Source organism: Buteo buteo, chromosome 5 (assembly GCF_964188355.1).
Source record: "Buteo buteo chromosome 5, bButBut1.hap1.1, whole genome shotgun sequence".
Classification (NCBI taxonomy): domain Eukaryota; kingdom Metazoa; phylum Chordata; class Aves; order Accipitriformes; family Accipitridae; genus Buteo; species Buteo buteo.
Window position 1 is genome coordinate 30,678,077 of NC_134175.1, and position 26,087 is coordinate 30,704,163.

The 26,087-nt window shown below is 40.4% G+C and overlaps 1 protein-coding gene and 1 long non-coding RNA gene across 2 annotated transcripts in view; one reads left to right on the top strand and one right to left on the bottom strand.

The window, feature by feature from the left end:
• Positions 1-2,098, bottom strand: part of LOC142031267 (rap guanine nucleotide exchange factor 4-like) — a 56,074-nt gene extending 53,976 nt beyond the window's left edge. Inside the window, exon 1 of the mRNA XM_075028434.1 lies at positions 1,994-2,098. Within this exon, the coding sequence (XP_074884535.1) occupies positions 1,994-2,058 (65 nt within the window). The 5' untranslated portion in view covers positions 2,059-2,098. The remainder of the gene's footprint in view (positions 1-1,993) is intronic.
• On the top strand, positions 1,707-24,262 carry LOC142031269 (uncharacterized). Its single transcript, XR_012650481.1, has 4 exons — positions 1,707-1,829; positions 2,736-2,813; positions 23,245-23,330; positions 23,995-24,262. It is a non-coding gene; the product is annotated as an uncharacterized LOC142031269 (long non-coding RNA).
• The last annotated feature ends 1,825 nt before the right edge of the window (positions 24,263-26,087 follow it).

A 26,087-nucleotide genomic window follows, 5' to 3' on the forward strand; every position in this document is an offset into this window, starting at 1 on the left:
CTGATGCTTTCCACTCAACAAATTGGTGCCATTAGCTTACTCCAAGTAACAAAAAGAGAAGAAAAAGTTTCATCTTAAGAGCTCTAATGAAATTCCCATTATAAAAATGGTCAGCATATTAATTTGCATATAAATATAGTGGCAGAGAGATTTCTAAACAAAATGCCTCACGTGTTTCCTAAAAACATTGTTCACTCTGCAAGGCTATGCACCCCATTAAGCACAAACCCCTGAATTTTAGTTTACAATTTAGATCTCACAATGTATTGCATTTAAGAAACCTGGGAACTGACAGGATTACCTATCTAAAAGTACTGGGGCTCATATTCTGCTTCTTCACATCCGCACAATGTCAGTTTACAGAGCGGACAATCAGGCCCTCTGCTTCACTTTGGTTTTTATATGGCTAGGTTACTATCACCAGTTCTGTTTGTATTTACATTTAGAGTACTTCCAACATTTATAGACATTATTCAACCTCTAAGCGGTTAGTCTTCTTTTAAGTCATGTGTTACAGAGGGGGATCAGTATATGTGGTAGGTGTCTAGACTGAAAGTTTCATTAACTTCTTACAGTTTGCTGCCTGGACTGTTAAGGAAAACCTAATCAGAGATGCAGTCCTACAACACTAGGAGGTCACCTGGTAATGGTAGAAATTATGAGAAAAGGAAGGTTCCTTCTGTGTGCACAAAGGCTTCTCTCCACAGCGTACCCCCAAATGGCATCAACTGCGAAAAGCTGGCTAATGATGCTCAGTAAACTGCTATATGCCATGTAAGTGAATTCTCTTCGATAGCTTTATTTGAACCATATAGTATATTTATGGTGTAAATTTTTGTTAACTATTTTCCTAGACTACACGGGACACTGAGCATTCAGAAATCAAATTACTTCTCTTATGAACTAATCCACTAAGTGTTGAAGGTAGGAATACAGCAAAGGACGTTCAAACCACCCACCATGCAACTCAACACCGTGAGACTCGCTGCTGCAGCACCCGGGGAAAGCAGTCCAAAGAATTTATTTAAAAAAAAAAAAAAAAAAATTGCCTGTATTTTTAGAAGTGAGCACACCACCTCTGAGCACACGTTAGCCAGCCATAACTCCCACCTCTGCGGTGCTGGCCGCCCACCTGTACCTGACCCGCAGCAAACGCTGCCGCCAGCCTGGCGGACAACCGCAGGACGCCAGGACGCCGCTGCGGGGAGAAGAGGCTGCCGCCGCTGACGGGAGCCTCCTGCGGCCTTTTTCGGGGCGGACATTTTTATCTTTCCCACCCTCCGGCCAACAGTCCTACACCTGCTTGCGCCACTGAGTGCTCTGAGGCGAGGGTCCGTGCTTTCCCGCCCGCCCTGTCAGGTGGCTGGGTCGGGGGCTGTGAAGTGGGGGGGGGAAGGGGGGGGTGCGGTGTGCTGAGGTGAGGCGAGGCGAGGCGTGGGGCGGTGTGCTGAGGTGAGGCGAGGCGGGGGGCGGCGTGCTGAGGTGAGGCGAGGCGAGGCCGGGGCCGGTGTGCCGAGGTGAGGGGCTGTGAGGCGGAGGGCGGACTGGGGCGCGATCGCTGCAGGCAGCGCGTCTGCCACGGCTGACACGGCGGGTCCCCGGCCAGCAGCCCCAGGCCGCCGGGCCGCGGCGCCCTCTCCCCGCCCTGGAGCTCCCCCTCCTCCACCACGTGCAGCATTTTCCGGGCAGCAGAGCCCGGCGGAGAGCAGCTATCCCAGTGGGAACTACCCGTCCCCTCCGCTGCCGGAGCATTTCGAGCCCTCATCCTGCCCGTCCGCCCCGACTCGGCTTCCTCCGGGCATTTTGCTTCCCACCTGCACGCTCCTTATGTAAGGCAGGATCTGATGGGGAGCGGGGAGGGGGTGTCCGCGCGCACACACACACACACACACACATATACATGCATGCATGCATGCATGCACGCACGCATGCGGGGGGCAGGTTACACGCACACAGCATCCCTCCGCAGCCGCTCCTGTGAAGATGCCGATACCTTTTATCCAGGCAAGCGATCCACTCGCCGGAGGATGAGGAATGGGAGGCGTGAGCGGCGACCATGTTGGACAGGGATCAGGTCGCCGCGCACCCGGTTGGCGGCGGCTCCCCCCGCCCGCCCGCCGGTCGGTCGGTCCGTCCGTCCGTCCTCCCTCGCTCCCTCCCTCCGCGCACGGCGCGATGGGCTCGCCCAGGCCCCCGCGGCGGCGCGCCCTGCCCGCCGCAGGCAGCGGTGTGCGTGGGTGCGGGTCCGCCCGCCTCGGCCCGCGGCTGGGCGGTCACCTGGCGCCGCCTCGGCCGCCCGGGGCACCTGTGGGCCCGGCCGGGAGGAGCGCCCGGCCCTGCCGCCCCGCAGCCGGCGGGTAGCGGCCCGGGGAGGGGGCGGAAAGGAGCTGCCCCCCTCCTGGAAGGTGGTGTCGTCCTCCGGTTTTCGTGAGCTCCTCAGTACGCACACTTGAGCCCGGCTTACTGGTCCCTGCCCTTGCTTCACCAGAGATGTCCGTGGCGGGGGGGGGGGGAATACAAGCTTTTTAATTATAATAAGCAGCTCGGGAGTATTTTAGCAGCTCTCCAGAGCGCTGTGTGTCTGTCCCCCCGGCAGTAAACTGAGCTGAGCAGTAGCTGAGCAGAAGGAAGGTGAAGTCCACGTTTCAGGAATTTTTCTGAAGCCTTCTGCCAGCCTGCTGTCCATCCTGTCATCGCCCGTGAAACTCTGTCCTAAAGGCTCTGGTTTATTGTAGGTGAAAAACGAGCTGGGCAGTACGGCCTGTGAATAGGATTTAACAATTGGAAGGAACCCAGCACACAGCATGAGAAACGTGAGTCTACTATACAATGAAAACCATACACACCCTTCCGTTGTGACAGCATGGCCTGCAAGATGCAGGTTTTTTAGGCATGCTAATGCAGACATGATTTTAAAAAGTGGTGAGCAGAGGAAGGAATGCAGAGCAGCAGGTCTCCCTGTTTTGCAAAGTTCTGTGTGAAATATTTTCTACAAAATATTTCAGGTTCTAGGTTATATTTTCCCAAGTAATATGTGTATAACCGTAAGCTTCAGCTTACAGTCAGCACAGCCTGCCTTAAGTAGTGTGGGAGAAGGGTAGGAAACTACACAGATCAGCAGGATGTTTGGGGTTACCTGTAGATGATAGCAAAGTAAAAATCAAACTGTGCCTGCCTTCAGGCTTATAATTCCTCTCTGCTTTACAGCATGGACAAAAATGGTTAATTCAGATGCTGATAATCTGCCAGTGCCTTTTAAAGTTCTCCATGGGCTATCTTCTTTGCCCTCTGTCCTAATCTCTTTCGCTGTACCAAGTGTAATTTTCTTACATTCATGTGCTACTTCACATTTCATATCTACCTTTTAACAGCCGCATTGCTGCCACAGCTTCTTCAGCACTTTAACAGAAATAAATGTTAACATCAGGATACTGAACAGTATGATGAAAAATCTAAGGAAATATATCTAAAAATCCCTTTTGCTAAAAGAATACAGCTAAGAATTGGCATAGCAGAGGAGAATGCCACAAAAGCCAATTCTTTCATTTTGCCTTAAAAAAATTAAAGTGCATGCCAGAGGAGTAGAAGAGGCTGCCAGTCAGTGAGATCAAAGCTGCAGCTCTTCCTTTGCTATAGTCCATGGGGAAAAAAATAAGAAATTCTTGCATCTAAGCAATCAATCTACTTGAGGAAAATCAATGCTGTTCATTCCTCAATATGTGAGTGTTTGGGAACCAACAGAACAAGAGCTTCAAGCGTAAGAAATTCTAAATTCTCGAATTAATGATTTATAACATAGTACGTACATTACAGATGAATCAATAAAGTTCACTAATTTTGTACTTCCGTTATAAAACATTCATCACATTTTTCCACATAATTACAGGTTTCCTTCCAGAGCAATCACACAGGGCAGCCCTTACTGGCCTTTTTCCCCTCAACCCAGTTTAAACTACAGTAGATGCTCCTTCCTCTTAACTGGTATCAGGCCTGAGAAGGAAACCAGAAATGACTCCTAGCTGAAGGCGTTTATCTTTTCTCACAGGCTGTTTCACTGACACAAACAGCATTGCACAAACCGGTACCAGCAGTTTTGTACATAGCAACAGCATAGCTCAGTCAGCAAAACCACGGTGCCACCACCACTGTTTAGCGTTCACTCAAGCCACCTGTCAAGTCCTCTCCCATCCATATGATGTTTAATGACCCAACCGCTAGAGGACAGGCTAGGCCTCCATAAAAGGTAGGCAGTAGGGATACTTCCTTGGTAAGCAGATGGCTAGGAAAGAATAGGCTGTGTTTGAAAAGACAATACCTTTGGAATGCTCTCCTGGGATGCAACTTGTGAAAACCTTTGTCGGTGCTCATGAACCTACCCTTGACCAAGCAACCTGCCTGCCCTGGGACAGCCCTCTGCAGTGACCCATGCTTTTGATTCCAAGGAATGCAGTGCCTGTAGGCATGAAGGGGATGTTGCTCAAGTGCCCGGCTGTGGGCAGACACCACTCAGAGATGCACCTTTTTGTGGGGTAACCTTTAAGGAGAGTTTAACACTTTGTGGATTGTGCAAGCTAGACAAGCCTAGGGTGGGCTAGGAACCCTGGATATATCCATACTTCATTCAGAAGTGTGTCAGTTAGAGAGCAATTAGAGCAAGACAGCCAAAATATACTTCTGGCAGTTGGATTATGAGTGATCGTGTAGCTTTCTGATAAGACATGAGTGAAACTTCTCCGAGAAATTTAGGCAGCAGGGAATAAATATTTGATTGGTTCAGATATCAGCCTGTGTCAACCAAAAGGTCCTCAAAATGCACAGTAATCTCAGGAGCTCCTGACTACTGAAATCAGAAATCCTGGACCCCAGGTCAGTGCGTGTTCTCCTGAGATAAAAGGTACCAAATAAGCAGTATATATGTCACATGAGAAGTCAAATAGAATGTAGATTATCCTGTGACTCTTAAGAATTCAGGCCGTAACAAGCCTAGGAAACATATCATTTGAGAGTACTGGCCTTATGTTAATGGGGTCAAGTGCCCATTCACCTGTGAGTAAGAGCATATGCTAGAAGGAAGATGCTGAAGCACACTTCATTAGTATAAGGACCATATCTCCTTGTGGTGCCTCATAGTGCCCATTCTTCATTACTTTTCTAAGCTACACACTTGTACGAAAAAGAGATGACCCAAAAGAGATTTGAGACCCAGGACTGTTAATGGCCAAAAATGCACTTATGCTCAGTCTCACCTATATCTATACACCTTTTGTGAAGTTTCACCTGAGAAAACATAAAGGATTATGCATCATTAAAATGACTGGTGGTGCGAAAATATCCTTCTCAGAAACAGATCATTCTTTTTCAGCATTTGTGGAACTCCATAATAAAGTTTCAGATTTAATATCTCCCTGTTGAATAGAAGGCTAATGGGACTTTTTAGAATCTGATTTGTGAGACTTGATTATGCAGCCAAAAATTTGGAATGGCAGCTGCTTTCAAAGAAGATTGCTGCTGGGAAATGGAGGTTTGCCAGCTGAGGTATGTGAAGATCAACTGGCCTTTTAACTTTCCACAGTTTACAAAGGAATGACAGGGCCATGCTGAAGCCCTTAAGCCACAGAAAACCAGAAATTGGCCAGCCTTCAAGTTATCCTGTGCCTATAAGACTTAAGAGTCAGAAAATGTAGGGTCCAAACTGTTGTTTGCATTATGGGACATAAGGCAGATCATGTTGAATTTCATACCTGGACCATTTCTTTGCTTTTTCTTGCCAATACAAATACTCGTTCCTTCACTTTTTAATTCAAATATGGCCAAAGAGCTCTTGCGAAGATCTTCCAGAAAAAAATTAATTCCCCTCAAATAGGAACCTGCTATGAAAAACTTGAACCAAAAGACTAAATGATAGTTGTTAGAGCCTGAAAAATAAAAATACTAAGTATATTTATTAAGATGTGCATTAGACAGTGATAGGGTACAAATAGGGTACAAAAGAGGGCTACTGTAGAAACCTCTTTATACCACTAATTATATCAAGAACTTTAAGAAGTTTCAAGCAACTGCAACAAACTTAAAACAAAGAACAGCAGGGCTTGCCCTATTTTCTACAGCAGTTTTGGATGCTCTGTATAATACTCCATACTAATGAAATTACAGTTATGATATAGTGAGGAATTAGTGGGCACAGAAGTGGCATCATAAAGCACTTTTTTAAATTTCAGAGCAAACACAGAAACCCCCAGAAGCTCAGTCCTCAGTTCTGGCCATCTGTGTTCAAGACAGTACCTAGGGGAAACAGCTGGCTTCCAGCCACCAATGTATTCCCAATTCCTCTGTCTGTTGAAGTATTGTGGAGCCTCAGGACTCTTCTAATTCAGACTGACTGTACTGAATCTAACTGATAGCACAAGGCATTGACTACAATCCTTTGTCCCTAAAATACAACTGGGAGACAAGGTAAGATAAGGCCAGCTCCAGCAGCTTTAAAACACTTAAGATTTCCTTTCCCTAGAGGAATCTCAAGTTTGTCACTTAAGCTGATTTTAAGCATGTTTTGTGTTGCTATATGGAAGCCAAATTAATTAGCATAAGTCCAGAATGGGCACATAAATTCTACCTTGAGCAATGGTTTAACATATCGCTCGGAAGTCCTGGAAGTAAAATCAAGACTGACAGAACTATCATGCATGTTTAGAATCCAGCAGTGCTACATTCAGTGTGGTTAGGGTTGTAGGAACCAAAATGTATTATCATTTGTACATACACAACACCTACTGACTTTAAAGGAGTAATCACAATATAGTGGAATAAAGACAGAGAAACCTGCATATGAGTTCTTTGGGGATTTGTATGCTTTGAGGGCTGCAAAAATATGATGATGTACAAATTTAAAACAAATGCATAAATCAATAAAACTGCCCTGTAAAGCCTACAAGCAACACATTGATTCTCCTCTCCAATGCTAATCCTTAAACCCAGCGTATAATGACATAGAAAAGGCTTTTTCAGAACAAGTAAGGACTTCCTTCCCAAATTAACTTCCTGCATCATTCCCTGTTCTAGCTCTTTCTTGCTCCTGTCCTCCTCACTGATTCAGGACAACTCCCCAGTTGCTCTCAAAGCACCTTTTTCAGAAATTCCACAGCACCACAAGCCTTTCACCCCATCATTCATGAAAACCTTCCACCATGCTTCTCATGATAGCTCTACCGTGATATTCTGGAAAAGGTCTCAGTGTTGCCAGCAAAACAGATAAAAGTGAGATACAGATAGACACCTAAGAAAACATACAGTGGCCTATATAGAAGGTGTAATATGAGCACAGGTGCAAGGTGGAGAAAACACAGCTAAGCTGATGTTTATGTGAATCAGTAAAGTTCAGATTCTGGGCTCTCTAAAATCAGTTGGCAGATTGCTGTTGTGTTCAGCAGGACCAGAACTGTTTCCTGAATTCCTGAAAGCAAAAGAGGTAACTGGAATTACAGCATATGTCCAATTTTATATATGCCTTACTAGTTATGCAGATTTTCTGAACAGTAAAGGACTGCTTATTCACTACATAAAGTGCTGTATTCTGCATCATTTTACCCATCTTTATTTGACATTGTCCTTCCTAATGAATGTAAAATAAAAGCATAGTCCATACCGTAGTAAGGGCCAACACAAGGAGGATTGTATTAGTTTATACTAATAAAATACTCTTGAAATAAAATACTCTTAAGTTATAGCATGAATTACAATGAGTCTGTGATACCATTTCTCGTTAAGAAAACACGATGCAGCAATCACCTTTTGTATTATTACTTGGCACAGATTTAGCAGCAAGTTGCACAGAAGTGCTATAAACATTTTTCTGTTTGATGACCAATATCAAAGCCTTTCTGTGGAGTTGCATTTTGAACAGATGGTCATTTGATTTGCACACCTGAAATCTGAGCCCGTATGCTGAGATTAATTCCAAAAAGACTCAGAAAAACCACACAGTAAGAAACACGCTTCAAATTATTAAAGTTGACAACGTTATGGCTATGCAGAGGTTTCATATTTTTACTTTAACTACTTTCTTTTGAGTAGGGGTTTTCTCCACAGGATTTTTGTCAAATTCTTTCACTCTTACAAAACTAGATGAGCAGGGGAAGGTATGAATGGGTCTATTCTGTTTAATCCACTTCCTTAGTTATGTCAAGACCTAGATAGCTGGGTTTGGAACAGAAGGCAGAATCTGAGAATTTTATTTCACAGGAAAAAGAAAGTCTATTGAAATAAATAAATAACAAGTTCTAACTTAGTCACAAGAGCATTTTAAAGATTAATTAGCTGATGAAGTATAGTTCTCTGAAGATGCAATACTTTATGTAAATTTTTTTTAATTTATTAGTGTTTAGATGTACAGGCATGTCAACATACTGGGTTTAAACAGAACTTTGTATGCACAAGTCAGGACAACATAAGGAATTTCAGATGATGAATATCGAGAAAATGCTTTGCAGTTGCCAAAGATACAAGGCAGGCTAGGACTCAGACTGTGCTATGTCCATTTTCAGTACAACATTCAGGAGGCAGTAGAACTTAGTGCCACACTAGACCCACACAGCCTGCCATCATGCTCCTTACTCTGTGAGTACAGGGCAGACACATCAGTGCTTCGTAATGGACGTGAATCAAACTGATCAGCTGGGGCTGAATCACAGACGTGGTCAAGAGGGTCTGGCTTAGGACCCCAGTCATAGGAATAGGGTTCATGGAGTGCTAGGCTGGCTCTCCACATACCCACAAAGGCCTGACAAATATGTTATTTCAGCTCCCCACTGTCTGAAAGGATTTGTGCTGCCTCTGGGCCTGACCTGACCCTACAAGTGTTCATTTATAACACAACAGCATGCACTTAGAAATTCCACTGTACCTTATCCGCACTGCACTGTCAGCTCAAATGTTTCAGTTTCTCTGGAACATACTTAACTTACCATGGCTAATGGAATTAATCATTGGATTGTAATTATTCAGTCCTTCTTTCACCCAAGGTACAAACGCAAATTAAGTTCTTATTGTCTGTATGTATAATTCCTTATTCCTTCATCCTTCCTTGCCAGCTTTGCTGTGTTTCAACAATCATAAATTTTTGTCAAAGGCTGAAAGGAAAGGTGGTTTTGCTTGGCTGCAGAGCCAGAGGAACACATTTTTAACTGTTCAGGCTGAGTTTTATCTTCACAACTTAGTGTCAGCTCTCTCTGCTAGGTACAGATGGATATACTTCTGGGCAGGAAGAGCAATAGTTCATGGCCTGTCCCTAAATTTGCTACAGCTGCTATTGAAGCCATTAGGCTATCCTATCATAATTCGTTATTATGAAATAACTAGTTTTCATCATTTTATTGGGTGGAGTCTGAGGGAAAGCCTGGGAGTGCCTAGGAGCAAGGTACCCCATTAAACATCCTTGTGGTTGCTATGTCCTCATAGATGATAGCTCAGCAAGAAAATTTGTCGTGGGTAGAAGGTGATCCTCCTTAGGTCCCTTATTTTCATAATTGATCTTTCCATGCTAATTTCAAATAGATTTCATTTCCAACCTTACTTGATCACTATAGGAAATTTATTTTTCCTAAAGTCTGTTCCCCATTTCTCCTACCAATCACTTCCAGATATCATATATATGTATTTATAAATCTTTTCATAACTGTGTTTTTGTTTGATGCATAAGTACTTAAAAAACAAAGCTCTGATGCAATGTATTTTTGTATTCTTCACGAGATGTGTGGCATAAAATCAGTTGACTGCAGTTCCCCTGAGCTCCTTCATGATAATCCATGAAACAACCTCTCAGTAGTAGAGACTTTTATTTATGTGAGCACCACATCTCTCCTTAGAATTAAGAGGTTTTCAAGGGAAAAAGGGACATGGTACCTAGATTCCTGGCAAATAAAATTCCTGTCCTGAAGTTCACAGGTGATTTCAATAGCCTTCCCTCTCTAGCTCCCAGTGCCTTTGTTTTGAAATAGAAGTGAGCAACCGTAGCTGTCCCACTGATTCCTTGTTTGTAAAATTGAGATCTGCAAAATATTATCCATATCATAAAATAAACACTTCTGAGAACCTTTGTCAATGAGTCCTATATAACTGGGACATGTAATTTAATTAGACCTTACATGAAATAACGACGTGTGATCTGCAGTGAATAAAGAAACAAGTATTTTATTTTCTTCAAATTCTAGTTTTCTGCAAATTCTTTCAGTCAGGCAGATAGACAACTATGAGTCCAATTGTGTAAAGTAAACTCAGATAAAACCTGCAAGTTATTTCAGTGCAAACAGTAATTTCATAAATACATTCAATGAAAGTCAAGGACATTCAGTAAGTCCGAGACTGTCCTGTTTACATAAGTGTTCTGCACTACTCTAAGAGCAGGATTGTAATTAGCATCATAGGAGTACTCTAATGAAAGTATTCAGAGCTTTATATTTACTTGTACAGTGCAGTATGGTCTGCTATAGGTAAAGATCATACATGACACATTTGCACATGACAACACATTTATATAGTAATTCATTTTGCAGGTCCATATACATTCAATGTAGCTATTCTGTTCATCACAATACAGTAAAAAGTTCATTCTTTCTGCAAGGTTTGGATCACAGGATTACAGATCAAATTTTTTCTGAGCGCCTGCTGGGGGCACTAACATACACCCGTAAAAAACAAAAAATGAAATTAGACAAATGAAACAAGAAAGACAAGTTCAATCATTTATTTACGCAGTAAAAATGACACAGTTCACCTCAGATAATATATAATTTTTATAGTCTTCTTTTCACAGCTTTGAAAATACAACTTACAATAAATTTGCTTGCAGGCTTATACATGCAAATAATTCAGACCAAATGGGTAAAGAGTGAGCTAAATACAGCATAGGCAGCCCTAACAATGTATTATGGCTGAGAAAAAAAGGTGAACCAGTTGGTAAGTGGGGAAGGAAACTGCCATGGACTGGCTGGTAAAGACAGGTGGCATTTGTTGCTTAAAAAACAGACTGTTGAGTTGTGTAACAGGAAACCCAGCTATAGCAGCCCTGTACTCAAGTAGCAATGATGAGGTGCTACCTTGTGTGTAAAAACAACAGGAGGAGACCTGGATGGATTAAAAATATGTTAATGACACAACAGTAGCATAAAAACAATAAATACCAAGTTTGAAGCATAGGTGTTTTCACATATATGTCGTATTGGTTCTAGAGAAAAGTTATACAAATCTGAAAGCTTTAAGTGGAGACTGTACAACGTACAGCAAATCTTTACAGAGATGCTCTGTTGTCTTCAGTGTTCTCTGATTTTCCTGATGGAAGAAAGACTCCACATTTCAGATTCTCCTTTGTCCCCTGAAATGAGCAACGTTCATGCCTGACAGCAGCTTTTAAATTATCTTAAAGTGCCCATTTTCATAGTGCAAAGACGGGAAGGGTAGATAAACAAAAGCTAGGACAAAAAGGAAATGAGAGGTCGGCAGAAAAAGAGGGTAAGAGGTGAGCATCTGACTGGAAAGAAAAGAGATTGCTGGGTCAGAAGTTCTTTACTCCAAATTTGTACAGGATCTGAATTTCTCAAAGACCATGGAGAAGAATCTCATTTAGAAAATTCCATGCAGATAAAGAAAAAAGGAAGTTATCACTGGGGAAGTTAACAGGAGACAAAGACCTCTTAGACACTGAGCAGAAGAAGTTGGGCTTCCAGAAGCAGTCAAGTAATGCAGTGAGGAAGCACATCCTCATTGATCTAATGGCTCATCAGCTATCTGGTATTTGGAAGCATTCCTGAAAAGGGAAAGAGAAGTCACAAAATATTGCACAGTTGCTGGCAGCTTGTATGATCCTCCCATAGCCACAACTTGCTCCTGACAAGGCAGGGATTCATTCCATATTAACATTTTTCGACATTTTCATTTTTATTTTCTTGTTCTATTCAATCTAACCTGTTCCATTATTCAATTGCTCTTACAGTAATTAGGGGTTTTTTAACATTCAAGTGAAATTTTCTACACTTCAATTTGTGCCTGTTGTCTCTTGTTCTGTCTCTGGGCATCCCTGAGAGGAGTCCAGCTTCATCTTCCTTATTCCACCTCCCATCAAGTATTTATAAATATTGATAACATGCCCACTGAGTCTTCTCTTCCCCAGGCTAACCACTCCCAGCTCTCTCAGACTCTCCCCATATGTCAGATGTGCTAGTCACTTAATCATCTTCATTGCCCTTTCCTGGGCTGTCCCCTGTAAGTCCACGTTTTGTACTGGGGAGCCCAGAACCGGACACAGCACTCCAGATGCAGCCTCATCACTGCTGGATAGAGGAGAATAATCATGTCTCTCGACATGCTGGCCATACTCTCCCTCATGCAGCTCAGGATGCTGTTAGCTTTCTGTGCTACAAGGGCACTTTGCTGGCTCATGTTCAAATCAAATGAGATAAAACAGATATGGGAAATAGATCTTTCATTATTCCAAGCCTGGATCTTGAAATGCATTGTAGTTCACAAGTCAAGGCCTGCACAGTCAGCTCCCTGTGGAAAGGCAAAATTCCCTGAGTTTATTTTAGATGACTGTTCCTGGAAAGCTTAGACTTCATTGTATGATTGTTAGAGTATTCCAGTCACCGGAGGTGGAAAAGGAAGTGGGACTTAGGGGCACATTCTGGGACCTCACCTGCTAGACTTCCCGTGGCCAGTACTGCCAGAGCTACCTTTGGTCATACTGGTGACAAAATTAAGGTTGCTTTACGTGTCTCACACTTGGACCCTATTTTCAGACATTTACGAGTTTGTCAAATTTTAAGATCTTAAACTGAATTTTTCCATATTTGGGGTCTATTGTCTGTCAGAAAGCCTCAGCCAATGCCGTTCAGTCACCCAAATGGCTTAGGACATATACATTGTTCTGCTGTTGTGAACATTCTAGTGACCTTTTCTTTTAAGCCTTTATTGTGTACATGGTCTCAAACAGGGACTTGAGATCTGAAAGAATGTCCTTTCTGAAAATCTGCCCAGGTTTGTGTTTTTTCCAGTAGAGTACACACATGCAGGACGTCTCTCTCAGAGGCTGGAGCTCAAGTCTCTGAGTCCACCCTACTGAGCCATCTGAAAAGACGGAATAACAGTGATACCTCTGTATTTCCCAGCACTGTTGTGAAAGTTAATAATATTTTAAAAGCACCTTTATTCTACAGTGATGAGTGCAGGGAAAAGCTCATAAAGATATCATTAACCTTGTGGTCACAATAAGTCTGCTACTGTATTACATTAAACACAAGATGAGCAACACAGAGAAAACAGTTCATTGGGGAAGCATCCATTTGTTCACTGCATTGGAGAAGCATCCTCATGAAAAAAAAGGGGAATCTGATCACAAATAACTTCAGTAAACATATACAAGTTGGCCATGGGTGATTTTAATCCAGTCATTTCCTAGATTTTGAGTGCCTGACTTTGCAATTTTAATATTGTTCGGATACACATCATTTGTGACCACCAATAGTGGTCAGCTTTCCTTACTGCATGTGAATATTTCCTCCAGTTAAGAGCTATAAAAATGAACCTGCTGAGTACCTCAGAGGGCTAGGATGGAAGAGGATCTCTGGGGACAGTTCACTCCAGGATTCTCTGTGATCCTTTTACTTCACAGCAGGATGGGTATGGGCTAGATCTCAGTACAGCCCAGCAATATTCCCCTCAGATGACCTTCTTGGCATGCTTGCAGCTCTCACTGGATATTCAGAATATCCAACAGCCCTCGTGTTGTCATCATCCCCAGGGACGGTTAACATGGCACAGCCCCAGCACGAGGGCTAAAATTGGTCAATTTATGAGCCATGTGCTGATCAAAAAATTGTCACCCCCTAGACATTTTTAGAAGCACATGGTGCCCATCCTTTTCTTTTACCTCCTTAGCAGAGCTCTCAAAAGAGAAGTTCATAGAAGTACCTATGCTGGCTATCCTTAGTAATTTAGGCCCTCAAAATAGCAGTAGTTTGTTAGCCTACCTTTGCCAAAACAGTTTCTAAACAATGTAATTAAAAGGTTTGGGGAATTTTGTTATGTTTATGCCTTTTACACAACCTAATTCATTTTCTAGGGTGAAATCAGTGTGTGTTAGTGATACAGATACTACACATTTGTCTCCATTGTAGCATGATCCCAGGAAAACGTAAAAAAGCAAAGTGCTGATTCACTCCTATTGTTGATATTTTTCAGGCTTGCTTACACAGAAGATTTTAGGATTTCAGCTAAGGTTTTTGAGTTTTGAGGACTGTACACTATATAAGCACACATTGCCTCTAACCCACCTCATTTCACTTTGGCAGTGAAATTTTGTTTATTACTCAAATCCACCAGAAATGCTTCAGTTAATATTTGCTAGCAGACAAACCAGGGAAATATGCAAATCATACAACTTCCATTTTTTAAGGCATTTTTGGTTTTGCCCTCAATAAACCAAGAAATATGGTGTCATCTTATTATAATCTTGTAAAACATTTAAATATTTGACATTAACATAGGGCTTCTTTCCCTCTGGGAAAGAAGACCATGAGGATAACATGCCACTGTCCAATTACAGCAGTATATGTATTGAAGTAAAAATATTTAAACAGATGTTATAAAAGACTTCATTTCCATTGTACAGCAGAAGCACATCTGCTGTGCTTCAAATACTTCTTATCCATGCCAAAGGAATACTATGAAGAGAAAATGCATTTTTATGTGCTTTTCCTTTGAGTTTACCCTATGTGAATATGGAAAGTCTTTTCAGTAGGAAAAAAGGCACTGATTGTGATCACTTGACATTTTCTGTTTGCCCTACAGCTGCCATTTGTGAGTAGTATGGAAATCAAGTTCTGGCTCTTGATTTCTGGCCTGATCTTTTAAAAACCTTGAATGTTGCTAAAATAGTATTGAGCAGGAAGTAAAGGAGGGATAACATGGTGCGAGATCAAACTAATATAAAAATGCTGCAGTGCTACACTCACTTCCTACCAAAACATTTTCAGGCATTAGCTTATTGGTATTGTTCTTTACAAAGAAAGTATTTGATATCACAGTATTATCATCAGTGATGAAGTGCACCTACACTGATGTTATGATACAGCCTTGTTTTGGGGACATACTTGAGTTTTAGTATTAATGCTTCAAGCACATACAAGTTCCAGACTTAGGCAGCAGTGGAGTGGTGGCTTTAGAGTAATAACCTTAATTACTTATAAGGTAAGGCTCTTATGTTTGCTCACTGGTGAGTCTAGAAGAATTAATACAGTTATATTTAGTGGAGATACTTAGTGAGAAGCATCCACCTCTATTGACTATGTACTTTATTAGTGCAATAGCCTCAGTATTAAAAAGCACTCCAGCAGGCAGTCAGCCTTCCTTCCCAGAGCTACTTATGTTCACAAACCTGTTATACGTTCCTAGCTGACACAGGTACACAGTCTCTTATTTTGACCCTATAAGTTTATCCATAAGATACTATTTAAAGCTAACAGCTGGATGGGGCACAGGAGGAAGAAAACCTTGAAAGCTTTGGTTTTATACAGATTCTTCTGGGAAGCAAGTGTGCAGCAGCAGTCTGATGGGATCCACGCCAACCTAGCGGCACTGCTTCCATATGGTGCCAAAAGCCCAAGAAAAAGCTCTCAGGGACATGAATTTTTGCCATTAACCCAAGTGAGGTTGGAGTAGGAGTGGAATATAAATGTTACCCACATGGAAGTGATGCAGAAGTGGCCCTGTAGATCCTGTAAACCCTGAACATAGGACACAGAGACAACATTGCTTATCAGTCTTGCATAGGGTTTTGGAGAAAGTGGAGTGGGATCTGTATTCCATCACCCTAAGGCTGCTGGGTACAAGAAATACAAACACATTCACTTTGTACATACAAAAATTGCCAGCATTTTGGTACTATTAACAAGCACTCTGAAAGGATTAATGTGCTTGATATAAATCGTACTGTTGTGCTTGCAACTGCTACAACATGAAATCAGATTAACTAATATTATGCTCTAAAGTACTCTACATTTTCAATTATTTCAAAAGTACAGTTTATGAAAATGATGCTCATTTTCTGGCAGAAGAATATTTTATGCCATAGCAGACACCTCAATTATAAGACACTACAGAAGAGGAATTTGAAAGTAATGTTTTTGTGCTTCACTTGTCTTCATCTGTAGTGCAAGAAGCTTATGAGATTTGTATCTCTTCTGACAATACTTTCTTTCTGCTTTCTTTACATTTTTACTGTACCTTGGTTTAGAAATTTCAACTATTGCCTTTTGGTTTTGGCATTTTTATTTTTCTAAGTTTAGTTTTAACTGAAACCACTTATCTCCTCATGGTGCACAAAGTAGGATTTGTATGCAATCTTAACAACAGCTTTTTAGATTTCTCATAAATTAAATAAAAAAGGAACGGAATGTGAATTAGTTTGGAAGTGTAGCCAAGTGACCTTATCAGCCAAGTGACCCTAGTGGTGCTTTGTAGAAACATCATTATTATTATTCTCAATATCTTTGCTGTTTAATATTCCACTGCAAGAAACAGAACTGTTCTCCCTGTTCCTAACTCTGTGAAGTGAATACCTGCTACCTTCTCCAACATTACCATAAAAACAATTTGCAAAATGAATTGCATTCACCAGTGTGCATGGTCCATGCTTTTATTCTTCACTCTATGAATATAATTAAATTTAGCTTTCCAGACAGTAGACAGAGGAATAAATACTTTTAAGTGAACTGCGCAGCTATGTATCAAGCCAGAAATGAAAAGACCATCTGACTGAGAAATGTGTTGAAAAGCTTATGTTAAGAATTCCAGAAACACTCTTCAAAACAAAGTATCTGAAAATTACTTTCTTCATTTATGAAACCAGGCTTGTTCAATTTCTGATAAAAATAGCAAATCTTCTTAGACTGGAGAAGTTAGATAAAACTAAATCAGACTTTGTTTGAGGACAGATACAACTATCAGCTCACAAGCCACTGAACAATAGCTTGCTGGAGGTAAGGGAGGCTTTGGCTGTCACCAGAAACGTTCTGACTTCATAATCATCAGAAAAAAAGCTAACCTTCTCTCCTGCCTGCAAAATCAGGATTAGAAAGCCTTTCAGTACGAGACTACACTTTCACAAATAACATGGAAACAAGGAAAAAGAATCTGGAAAAATACAGATGTAGGAAATAATTGTCTGGTTTAAATATATGGGACAATAGAGGTATATTCCTAGATTATTCTAAGCCAAACACTGTTACATTACTTATCATTCTAGCTGTTGTCAAAAAGGATCTACAAATCATTGTAAAAATTATTTAAAAAGCAGGCAGAAGCTAATTAACATTTTACATTCATTTCTGAAAATTTTTACACATTTGTAGCATTTGAGCATTTGAGAATTCCCTGGTGCCTCAGTGGGAGAGTCCGGTATGCATATGCTGAAGTCTTTCTGTGATCAGGGATGTTATTCCTATTCTTTTGTAATTTCTTTTCAAGTTGTTATTGTTGTATCACTATAAAGGTGATGGTTTAAAAAGTAACAAGAAGTCTCTGACACTATTATCCACTTCATTAGGGCCAAACCTGAGAGGCACTACAGACAGTAAACCTACTTTTTGTCAGTGATTGTAAGCACTGTAGAAATTGAGGTTATTTAATTTAATAAATAAATCATTTCTCACCGAAAAACGAGTGATCTCTAACAACAACCAGAAGCGCCCATCCTGTAAAGATGGTACGCAATGATTAGGGTTTCCCTAGTTGGTAGTTTCAAAGAAGCCAGCAAGATGCACAAAATTGACAACTATCAGATTAAAAAATGACAAAACAATTGAATTGAACTTAAACTGCACAATCATAGTGAATTGTTACTAGTATTTCCTATACAGCATACTGATCCTTTAGTATTTTTTGGTTTTAAAATTACCTAAGTATTCAGGATAGTGAAAGAAGCATTATATTGATATTTCAGGGAAAAAATGTCAGATTTCAGGCATCTTCTAGTGTGGGTGTAAACACATGGCTTCAGGAGTGCTGACACTGACTTGGGATGACTCAGTTTGTGTAAGGAGGAATCGGTGGTATTTTTCATTGATGTTTTTAATATATCCATTATAATGATTCCCCACACCAAATACCAGCTGAAGGATCATGCCAGATTTTGCCATGACTCTATCAGCCACTCATTAATATGCTGTAAACTATAGTACCTGTTCGCTTTTGTTCTCTAGTTTTATGAGATTCTGTAGTTGCTGTTTCTGAGCTTTCCCTGCTGGATAAAGTCATGTGTTTAAAAGGAAAAATACTGAATTTATCATGACTTATAAGATCACAATTTTACCATGTAAAACTGTGTGAAAGATGATTCATACTCCAAGAAAGTTAGAGAATATTGCTATAATTGTCCAGCCAGAAGTTCACCAACTGTATATATTTAAGTGGTTCTCACTGTTTATGTTTGCAGATAAAAATGTGATCATATGATCCTTTCAAGATAAGCTACCACTAATTTTAAACACTATGATTAGTTCCTCTTTATTTTTCAAAATAGGATCTCACAGAATTTCACTGTGTTGAATGCAACTCCTTGAGCTGTGAAATGCTGCCCAAGAACTTTTAAAATTCCAAAGATATTTTAGTCCTGACAACATGTATGCATGGTATGTCATTCAACCCCTCATGATAATAAAACATTTTTGCCTGTATGTTGTTGTATTGGGTCTGGCTGAGATGGAGTTAATAGTCCCCATAGCAGCCCTCATTGCTCCATTTAGATTTTGTGTTCCTTCAGCTATCTGAACTCTGAAGTTACTTCACCTGACAATGCAACCAAGTCTTTTGTCTGCTGGTTACTTTAAGGCTCCTAACTGCATTTAAATCCAACACATCACTTAAGCTTCAAATCTGAGGGTTGTCTTGATCTCTTAAGATTAATTCTTCCCAGAAAAGTTAAGAATAGATATTTTTTCTATTATTTTCATGAATATTTTGCAGCTTAAAATGAACAAGGCTGAAACCATCACCATTCCGTACTCTACTTCCAAACATGTCCACAGTAAGAAACGGAGGCGTTCTTACCATTTGAAGCTCCAGAGCAGATGGAGTTTGGCTATTCTGAGTCAGGGTCACAAGGTTTCATATTTCCCTCTGTTCAAGCCTTGTAACACTTGGTAAGCATTAGTCATATACCAGGCTTCTGCATGTTGCCCTTATCAGTGTGGCTGGAAGGAAAAGTAGCTTTTCTGGTAAACTGGGGAGACTGAGCAGAGATTTGAAATTGGCATAAAGTCAGCATCAGTCTCCTGAGACCATTAGTATGGCCTAGCTTCTGCCAAACAGACTAGCAAATTTTTCATGTTTGCTTTTGAACTTTGTTCTGCGTATGGCAGGGCAGGCTATTAACAGCTGACAGAATGGACCAACCAGTGAAAACTTTTTGTTAATTAGCTGAGTATGACCGTGATGTTCAGTGTTGACTCTGCAACTTGGCAATGCTATCCATTGCTCACCTTTGAGAAGGTATATTAGGCGTGCATTTAACAGTATTTGAGTTTATAAGATTACATGTGAACGCACGTTTGTAGCTGTCAGGAGCAGAAGCTAAAATATTTTCAGTGAACTCCATTGCCAACTAAACAGAAACTGTAACTAAGCAACACAGAAACACCGCTCCAGTTATTCGTGACCTGGAAACATGATTTACCCGATGTCTGCCTCCCCCTTGCCCCCCAACTAAAATGCCTAGATTTACTTGGTTGTTTTATTTCACTAATCTGCAACATGTTATATATCAAAATTTAAAAAGCCAATATGAAACTGAATCATCCTCACCACAAAAATTAGTAGAAAATTTGATAATGTTGAGTCCAGGAACAACATTTTCAAAACCTTAAAATAGTTTCACATGATTATATAGAGAACAAGATAAGGAATAAATGAAAGAAATGCTTTTCAGTTACATTTTTTCTTTATAATTGTGAAAGTGGCTTTTTACTTAGAGATTTAGAAGGACATCTTCACAGGCAATGGCAGTGCTAGTATCCCAGTAATACACACTGACATCTGTGCCTAACGCAGTAACCAATCACTTGAACCAGGTCAAAAGGACTTCTTCCCAATGATATAGAAGCACTGGCAATGTGAACTTCTGTGGACATCTATTGTGACTCTAAGGCAGTATGTTATGCAAATGTTTGTCCTGCTGTTTCTCCATCCCTACTAACCTTGTTCCCTCTCCCCTTTCTCTGGGTCTCAGTGGATGAAGGAAAGTAGTGGAGCTACTGTTCAACTCAGTCCTGAGCTAGGAATTCTTACAGAGCATTTAGCATTATACAGGAAGCAACTTTTCTCAAAGGCAGGATGGTATATGTACTGGTTTATACAACTGATATGTGTAGGCATTTATTGAAAAACCAAAATTTTTCTACACCTCTCAAGTATAAAGATATCTAGACAGTCACGTTCCAGGAGAATGCCATGCTAATTATCCCATGAGTCATTCCACATGAAATTATACATTTCTACAATCTGCATCAGTATTTCAGCTTCTGTCTCTAGACAAGCAAGCAGTGTACAGTGAAACATACTTTTCAAGCTACTAGTCACCAGTGGGTTTATAAGGAGTATCATAATTTCACAACTCTACCAGAAAATATGGGGGCTGCACCTGAAATTTACTTCTGAGCCCAGAATTTTAAGCAGAAATGAAGTTATCAACTTTGTGAGTTGCTGCCTTGGAAGATGTGCGAAGTTCAAGTTAGAAAACTTCATAATACCAATATTATGGGAATTCTGCAGGGTTGTACCTGTTAGGTGTTTTCTGTAACAGCACCTTAAATCTAAAAAGAGCAAAAGGTCATTAAAACCACAAAAGTTTGTTTCACTTTTCACTGGTGTCACATCAATTTAGCTCTAGTGTGGAAAAATACATATATTCACATATGAAATTTGCAATATACAGCTACTGTTTAATTGTTGGGGGACTCTGGTAGACATTTTTAATCTTTTTCAAATGGAAACATGTAAGATTTTCAACTGAAAAAGAAATATGCCTGCACATATGACTATATTTCACCATCTTATTAAAATACGCTGAGCACTTTTAAAGCAAAGACAATGTCTCTGCCTTCATAACTTTAATATGTGTGGAGAGTACTGTATCTCTTTTCCCAAATTGTCAAGGTACAGAATGAGCATTTAAAAAATGTTCAAGTAAATCCTTCATTTGCTGTTATAATTACTTCTTGGGCAAGTTATTTTTATCACAGTTTCAGATTTCAAAAAATAACTAAATTTTTAAAACATAAATTTAAAGTATCTGTTTTGGCCATCTAAAGAACGTGGTTTATATTTTCATATTTTGACACAGACATTAAAAAGGTACCATTCTGGGATTCACTGAAAAGGAATATATTTTTTATTTAAAAAAAAAAATAAATCCCTTTTTAACCAATGGTAGTAAATATTTTAAATAGTTATTTAAGAGACTGGACAACAGAATGAGACACCTGAGCTATCATGGGTCCTGGGAGCAATTTCACAACATTAGTGCTGACCTACATGTATTTTGATTAGCTCACTGAAAGCCCCAGTGGTATCCAGCTATTCTGTTCTGGTTTGGATAATGCATGCTCCTCAGGCATAGTAATTAACCTCACGCAGGCCCTTCCCTTGTTATATATTAATCACATTTGTATGAGCTACACACATCATATCACTATAAGATTTCCCAGTTACAGGGGGGTTTTATATTTGGGAGAGGACAACTCCTTTCTATGCTCTTCTTATCCTTGTCATTGTACCTCTGTAAGACAGATACCTAACATGATGGTTTCTAAAGATCTACCTTTACGAGCCAATATCCCCCTAAATGTTATTATAGGCAAAAAGGGCTTCAACAAAAGCAAACTAAATAGGCTGCTTCTTGGCTGAGCTCAGAAAGAGACCTGCCAACAAGACAAGGAGCTTTCAGAATTGTAAACCGTGCAAATGAGAAATAAAAGAATTATAAGCCTAGTGTTGTCCTCAGGCTGTTGTCCTCCTCCTTGGTTGCAGTCCAGCATCTTTTCAGAGACTTGTTTTCAGGCCAATAAAAGCTCTCTTCCTCCTACCTCAACCAAGAGCTACATTTAGGTTACAAATAATCCCATCAGCCAGAAAGTTCTTTGTGTCCCTGCAAACCTGTACCTGTGTCATTCAACAGACTTGAGAAAAGTAGGTATCACTCCTAGTAGGCTTGAAAGCAGAAGAAACATGTGAGATCTGGCAGATTTCCTGATACAGCCCAGAAACTGGATACTTGATATCCTGAGCCCTTTTTGAAAGAGAGCAAGGGAGATGCAGCAAAACATTTTTCAGCTTTTCTTATCTATCAGACCAATCAATAGAGAGTTTCAGAAGTTCCTACCTCTTTTCAAAATCTAACTTTTAAAGCCAAATGTCTTCTAAGTGTTCAGACCTGAACAGATATTTTTTTTTTTTTTTCATTCTGGAGCTCTTACCATGTGGGATCTGAAAACACATTTGCAGCTTGTACATAGCTGGCAGGTATAGACAGCAACTTTTCACATGATCTGGGTCCCCATCATCTGCATTTGAGACATGTTTGGACCATTTAATGCTACTTTTTGTTTCACATGCTAAGGGTTTTCTGTTCATGAAAGTTAGAGCTCTGGGGAGAAACACTGCTCAGGTCTCACCCCTGAGATGAATGAGGATGCAGTTACAATGCACACCTTGAGATCACATCCAGTACCCCAGTAATGACAGCTGTTTATTACCATACAGATCTGGAAGAGTCCAAATCTGAATGGACAAAAGCAGCTTTTCATAGGACTTATGCTATGTTCTTGAAGGATCTTTTAAAATAAACAGCAAATAAAGTACGATTTTATTCTCAGAGGAGATGATAAAATAAAAATGGCTTAATAGACTATATGCATATTTAAACACATTTATACTTTCTTGCAAGTATGATAGATGGGAGTCCTCCCTGAGTTCCAGCACCAGAACAAAGCCCATTACATTTATAACAGCCCCCCAAAAGCTGTAAAGAACTCTCTTGATCCCAGTCTAACCATAAAGAATAAATGTGTCATGAGTTTCCTTCATTCAGAGTATTTCCCATGCCTCTGGCTCCATAGCCTGATCCCTTATTATCCTATATTTCAAATACTTTTGTTGCAGAATTCCAGTTTGAAACTGTCATTTTGCCCATTTTCTCTCTTTCAGGCTGTTGTACCACCTATGTTCCTGTAAGCACGGATGAACGGATGAAGCGTTACATCTTCCAGGACTTTGTGACCTTGCAACAGTGGGTAAGTGTCCTGAAACTGCCTCTGCCCATCCATTTATCTTCCAGAGCAACCTTAAAATCCTGTGCATTAGAATGTTTTGCTTATCAGAACAATATTCAGCCCTGAGTCCACTTACAGCTGATCATGTGAAAGATGCTGTTAAACAGTTTTAGGGATTTTCTCATACATTACTCTTCTTTGAAATACCCTCAGAGAAGGAGGATAGTGGTTGTGTGTGTCATGAGGCTTCGGAAACCTTTTGTTTTTCACCTCAGTCCACTGATGGTGTTACCAATTGGTCACTGATTTGTTAATATTTTAGCAAAATCATATGTATGTTGTATTTTATACATTTAACCCCAACCAGTACCTGCTGTGAAATCCCCTGTATAGCCCTGTACCAAGGCCGGAGAAATTGGCTAAGATCATCTAGTAGGAACATTTAGGACTTAGATAACAAGATAAAAGAAAATTAAAATCTGATTATAAAAGAGTTTGGTTTGACTAAAAAGTAGAAGATTGTGAAGCATAAGTATGGGAGTGTTGAGTTTGAAGTGTAGCCTTAGAAACTTAGGAGCTTAGGAACTGTATAATGTGTAACCATAAGAATTTAAGTATTGTTCAAAATCATTTAACCACAGAAGTTTTGACAAAGATTGGTAGTCTTGTAGTGTTTGTTTTAAAGGCTAAGGAAACCGTTATGGACACCAGCTTGCTGCTTGGAAACACCTGAGAGGTCAAGAAGCGGACGAGTGAGGAAGACTACGAAAGACCACCAGAGGACTCTAGAAGACCACCAGAGACCATTAGTGCGCTTGCGTGATGGACATTAACATATGCAAATGATTTCCTGGAAATCTGATGAATATGCAAATGACGTCTTTGTAATCTCATGAATATGCATAAGTGAGTTCAATATAAGGTGTATTGTTTTGGTTACAGGTGTGCGTGGTTTGTGAGAGGACTCGCCCGCGCACCCGGCCGTCAATAAAGAAGTGTCTGCTTATCTACACTAAATTGGTGTTGATAAGTTTTTATTCCGAGATTTCGGTAACAATGGAAGAGAGGTGAGTCACTTTATTATAAGTATCCTGTCTCCCATTGCTTTGTTTAGGTTTGCACCTACCTCTTCCTGAACAGAAGAAAAGATTAATCACACAAACATGCTGATACACAGATGATACAATTTTATACAATCAAATACAAAATTAGAACTGCAACAGGGCGTCTTCATTTCTTTTGGGCAGGGCATCAAGATGAAAAGCAAAAGGTTCCAGGAGCTTAGTGGCAACACGATGCTTTTGTAAGAATAAATCAACATTATGACAGGTACTCTGTAATAAGCACCTTTTCATGCTTACATGCATTGAATAGATATATGAACCAGACTGTTGAGAAAAGGCAATCTTTGATGCACAGTTGATCATTCCTGTTAGTAGCATAGTACATGATGGAATTTAATTGATTTTGGATTTGAAATTAACCTGAAAAATTAAGATGTGCTTCCTTTTTTTATTCTATTACTCTGATTAACAGAACAGTGAAGCAGTTAGAAGGCTGTGGTCAGCAGAATGACAGTCAGTAACTCTTATTACGTAGATGGGTGTTTTGTGTATAAAATTGCTACTTCTTGTACCACTTTTAAAATCTATGGTGAAGCTTTTAATCAATGCCATTCAGGCTCCGAAGCAGCACCATTCTCTCCTACACTCTCTCAGGATTGCCTTGCCCCTACTGTCTTAAAAGTGCTCTCCTCCTACAGAGGATCTGGTCAGCAATAGCAGCAGCTGCCGGAACAGTGCGTCCAGCATGCCAGACTGAAATTCATGTTTCAGGAATGTCTCCTAGGGGGGTTGAGCAATTCAGTCAGATTCGTAGTTAAAAGCCTTTCACTGTAACACAATTACCCTGCAATAGAGAAGAGAAATGGTCGGCATTTGTTTGCTACAAATGTGCCTTGCAAAAACCACTATTATGAAGTCCTTCCTCAGGTGAAAATTCCACTGACAATGGGATTTACCTCTGCTAGAAATACAGGCTGCGGGATTGGGAATATAAAATAAAAAACAGAGTGATCAACAACATTTTATATGGGTTTCAACATCCATTTACTAAAAAACTGTAGGTTTTTTCTGTCTGAAAAGTAGTAAGTAACACTGTCCAGCAGGACCCCAGTAGTGCCAGGAATTTGTGGTTTAGGGACTGTTTAGAAAAGCATATATTTTATTTTTTTCTGATTCTGGCTGATTCTCATTATCATACACAACACAGAAGGTCCTTGCAAAGAATGTATCATCTGCCTTAGGCAGGTGGGGCACTCTCACTGACCAAGTTACAGATTTAACTGGCCTGTAGCCATACCGTTTGCAATTTCCATCACACATTCTGCAATTCTGGCTTAGTCTGAGTCATGGCCTGAAATGAGAGGAAACTGCCACTGTCTGGCCAAACTGTCTCATCTTGCAATATGAGTACTGTGTATTCCTCTGCCTCATGATTCCCACAATCAGGTCCTAGCCTTCCAGCCCACCAGGGAATAAAAGCAAGAGTATCCAAACTTGGCCCTCTTTAGACCACCTTTCTGCCTCCTGGTAAGTGAAATGAGGGCTTACACACAATGAGTGGGGCAGAGGATTGAAGCACATATATGCTAGTGAGAGTTGTGTGATACAGGGTAAGAAGAAAAGAGCAAGGGATGACTTGGATGCTTTGCAGCTTATTTATGATAGAGCCAAAGATTGTGACAGTAATTAAAGTTTAGAGACTTCGGGAGGAGAT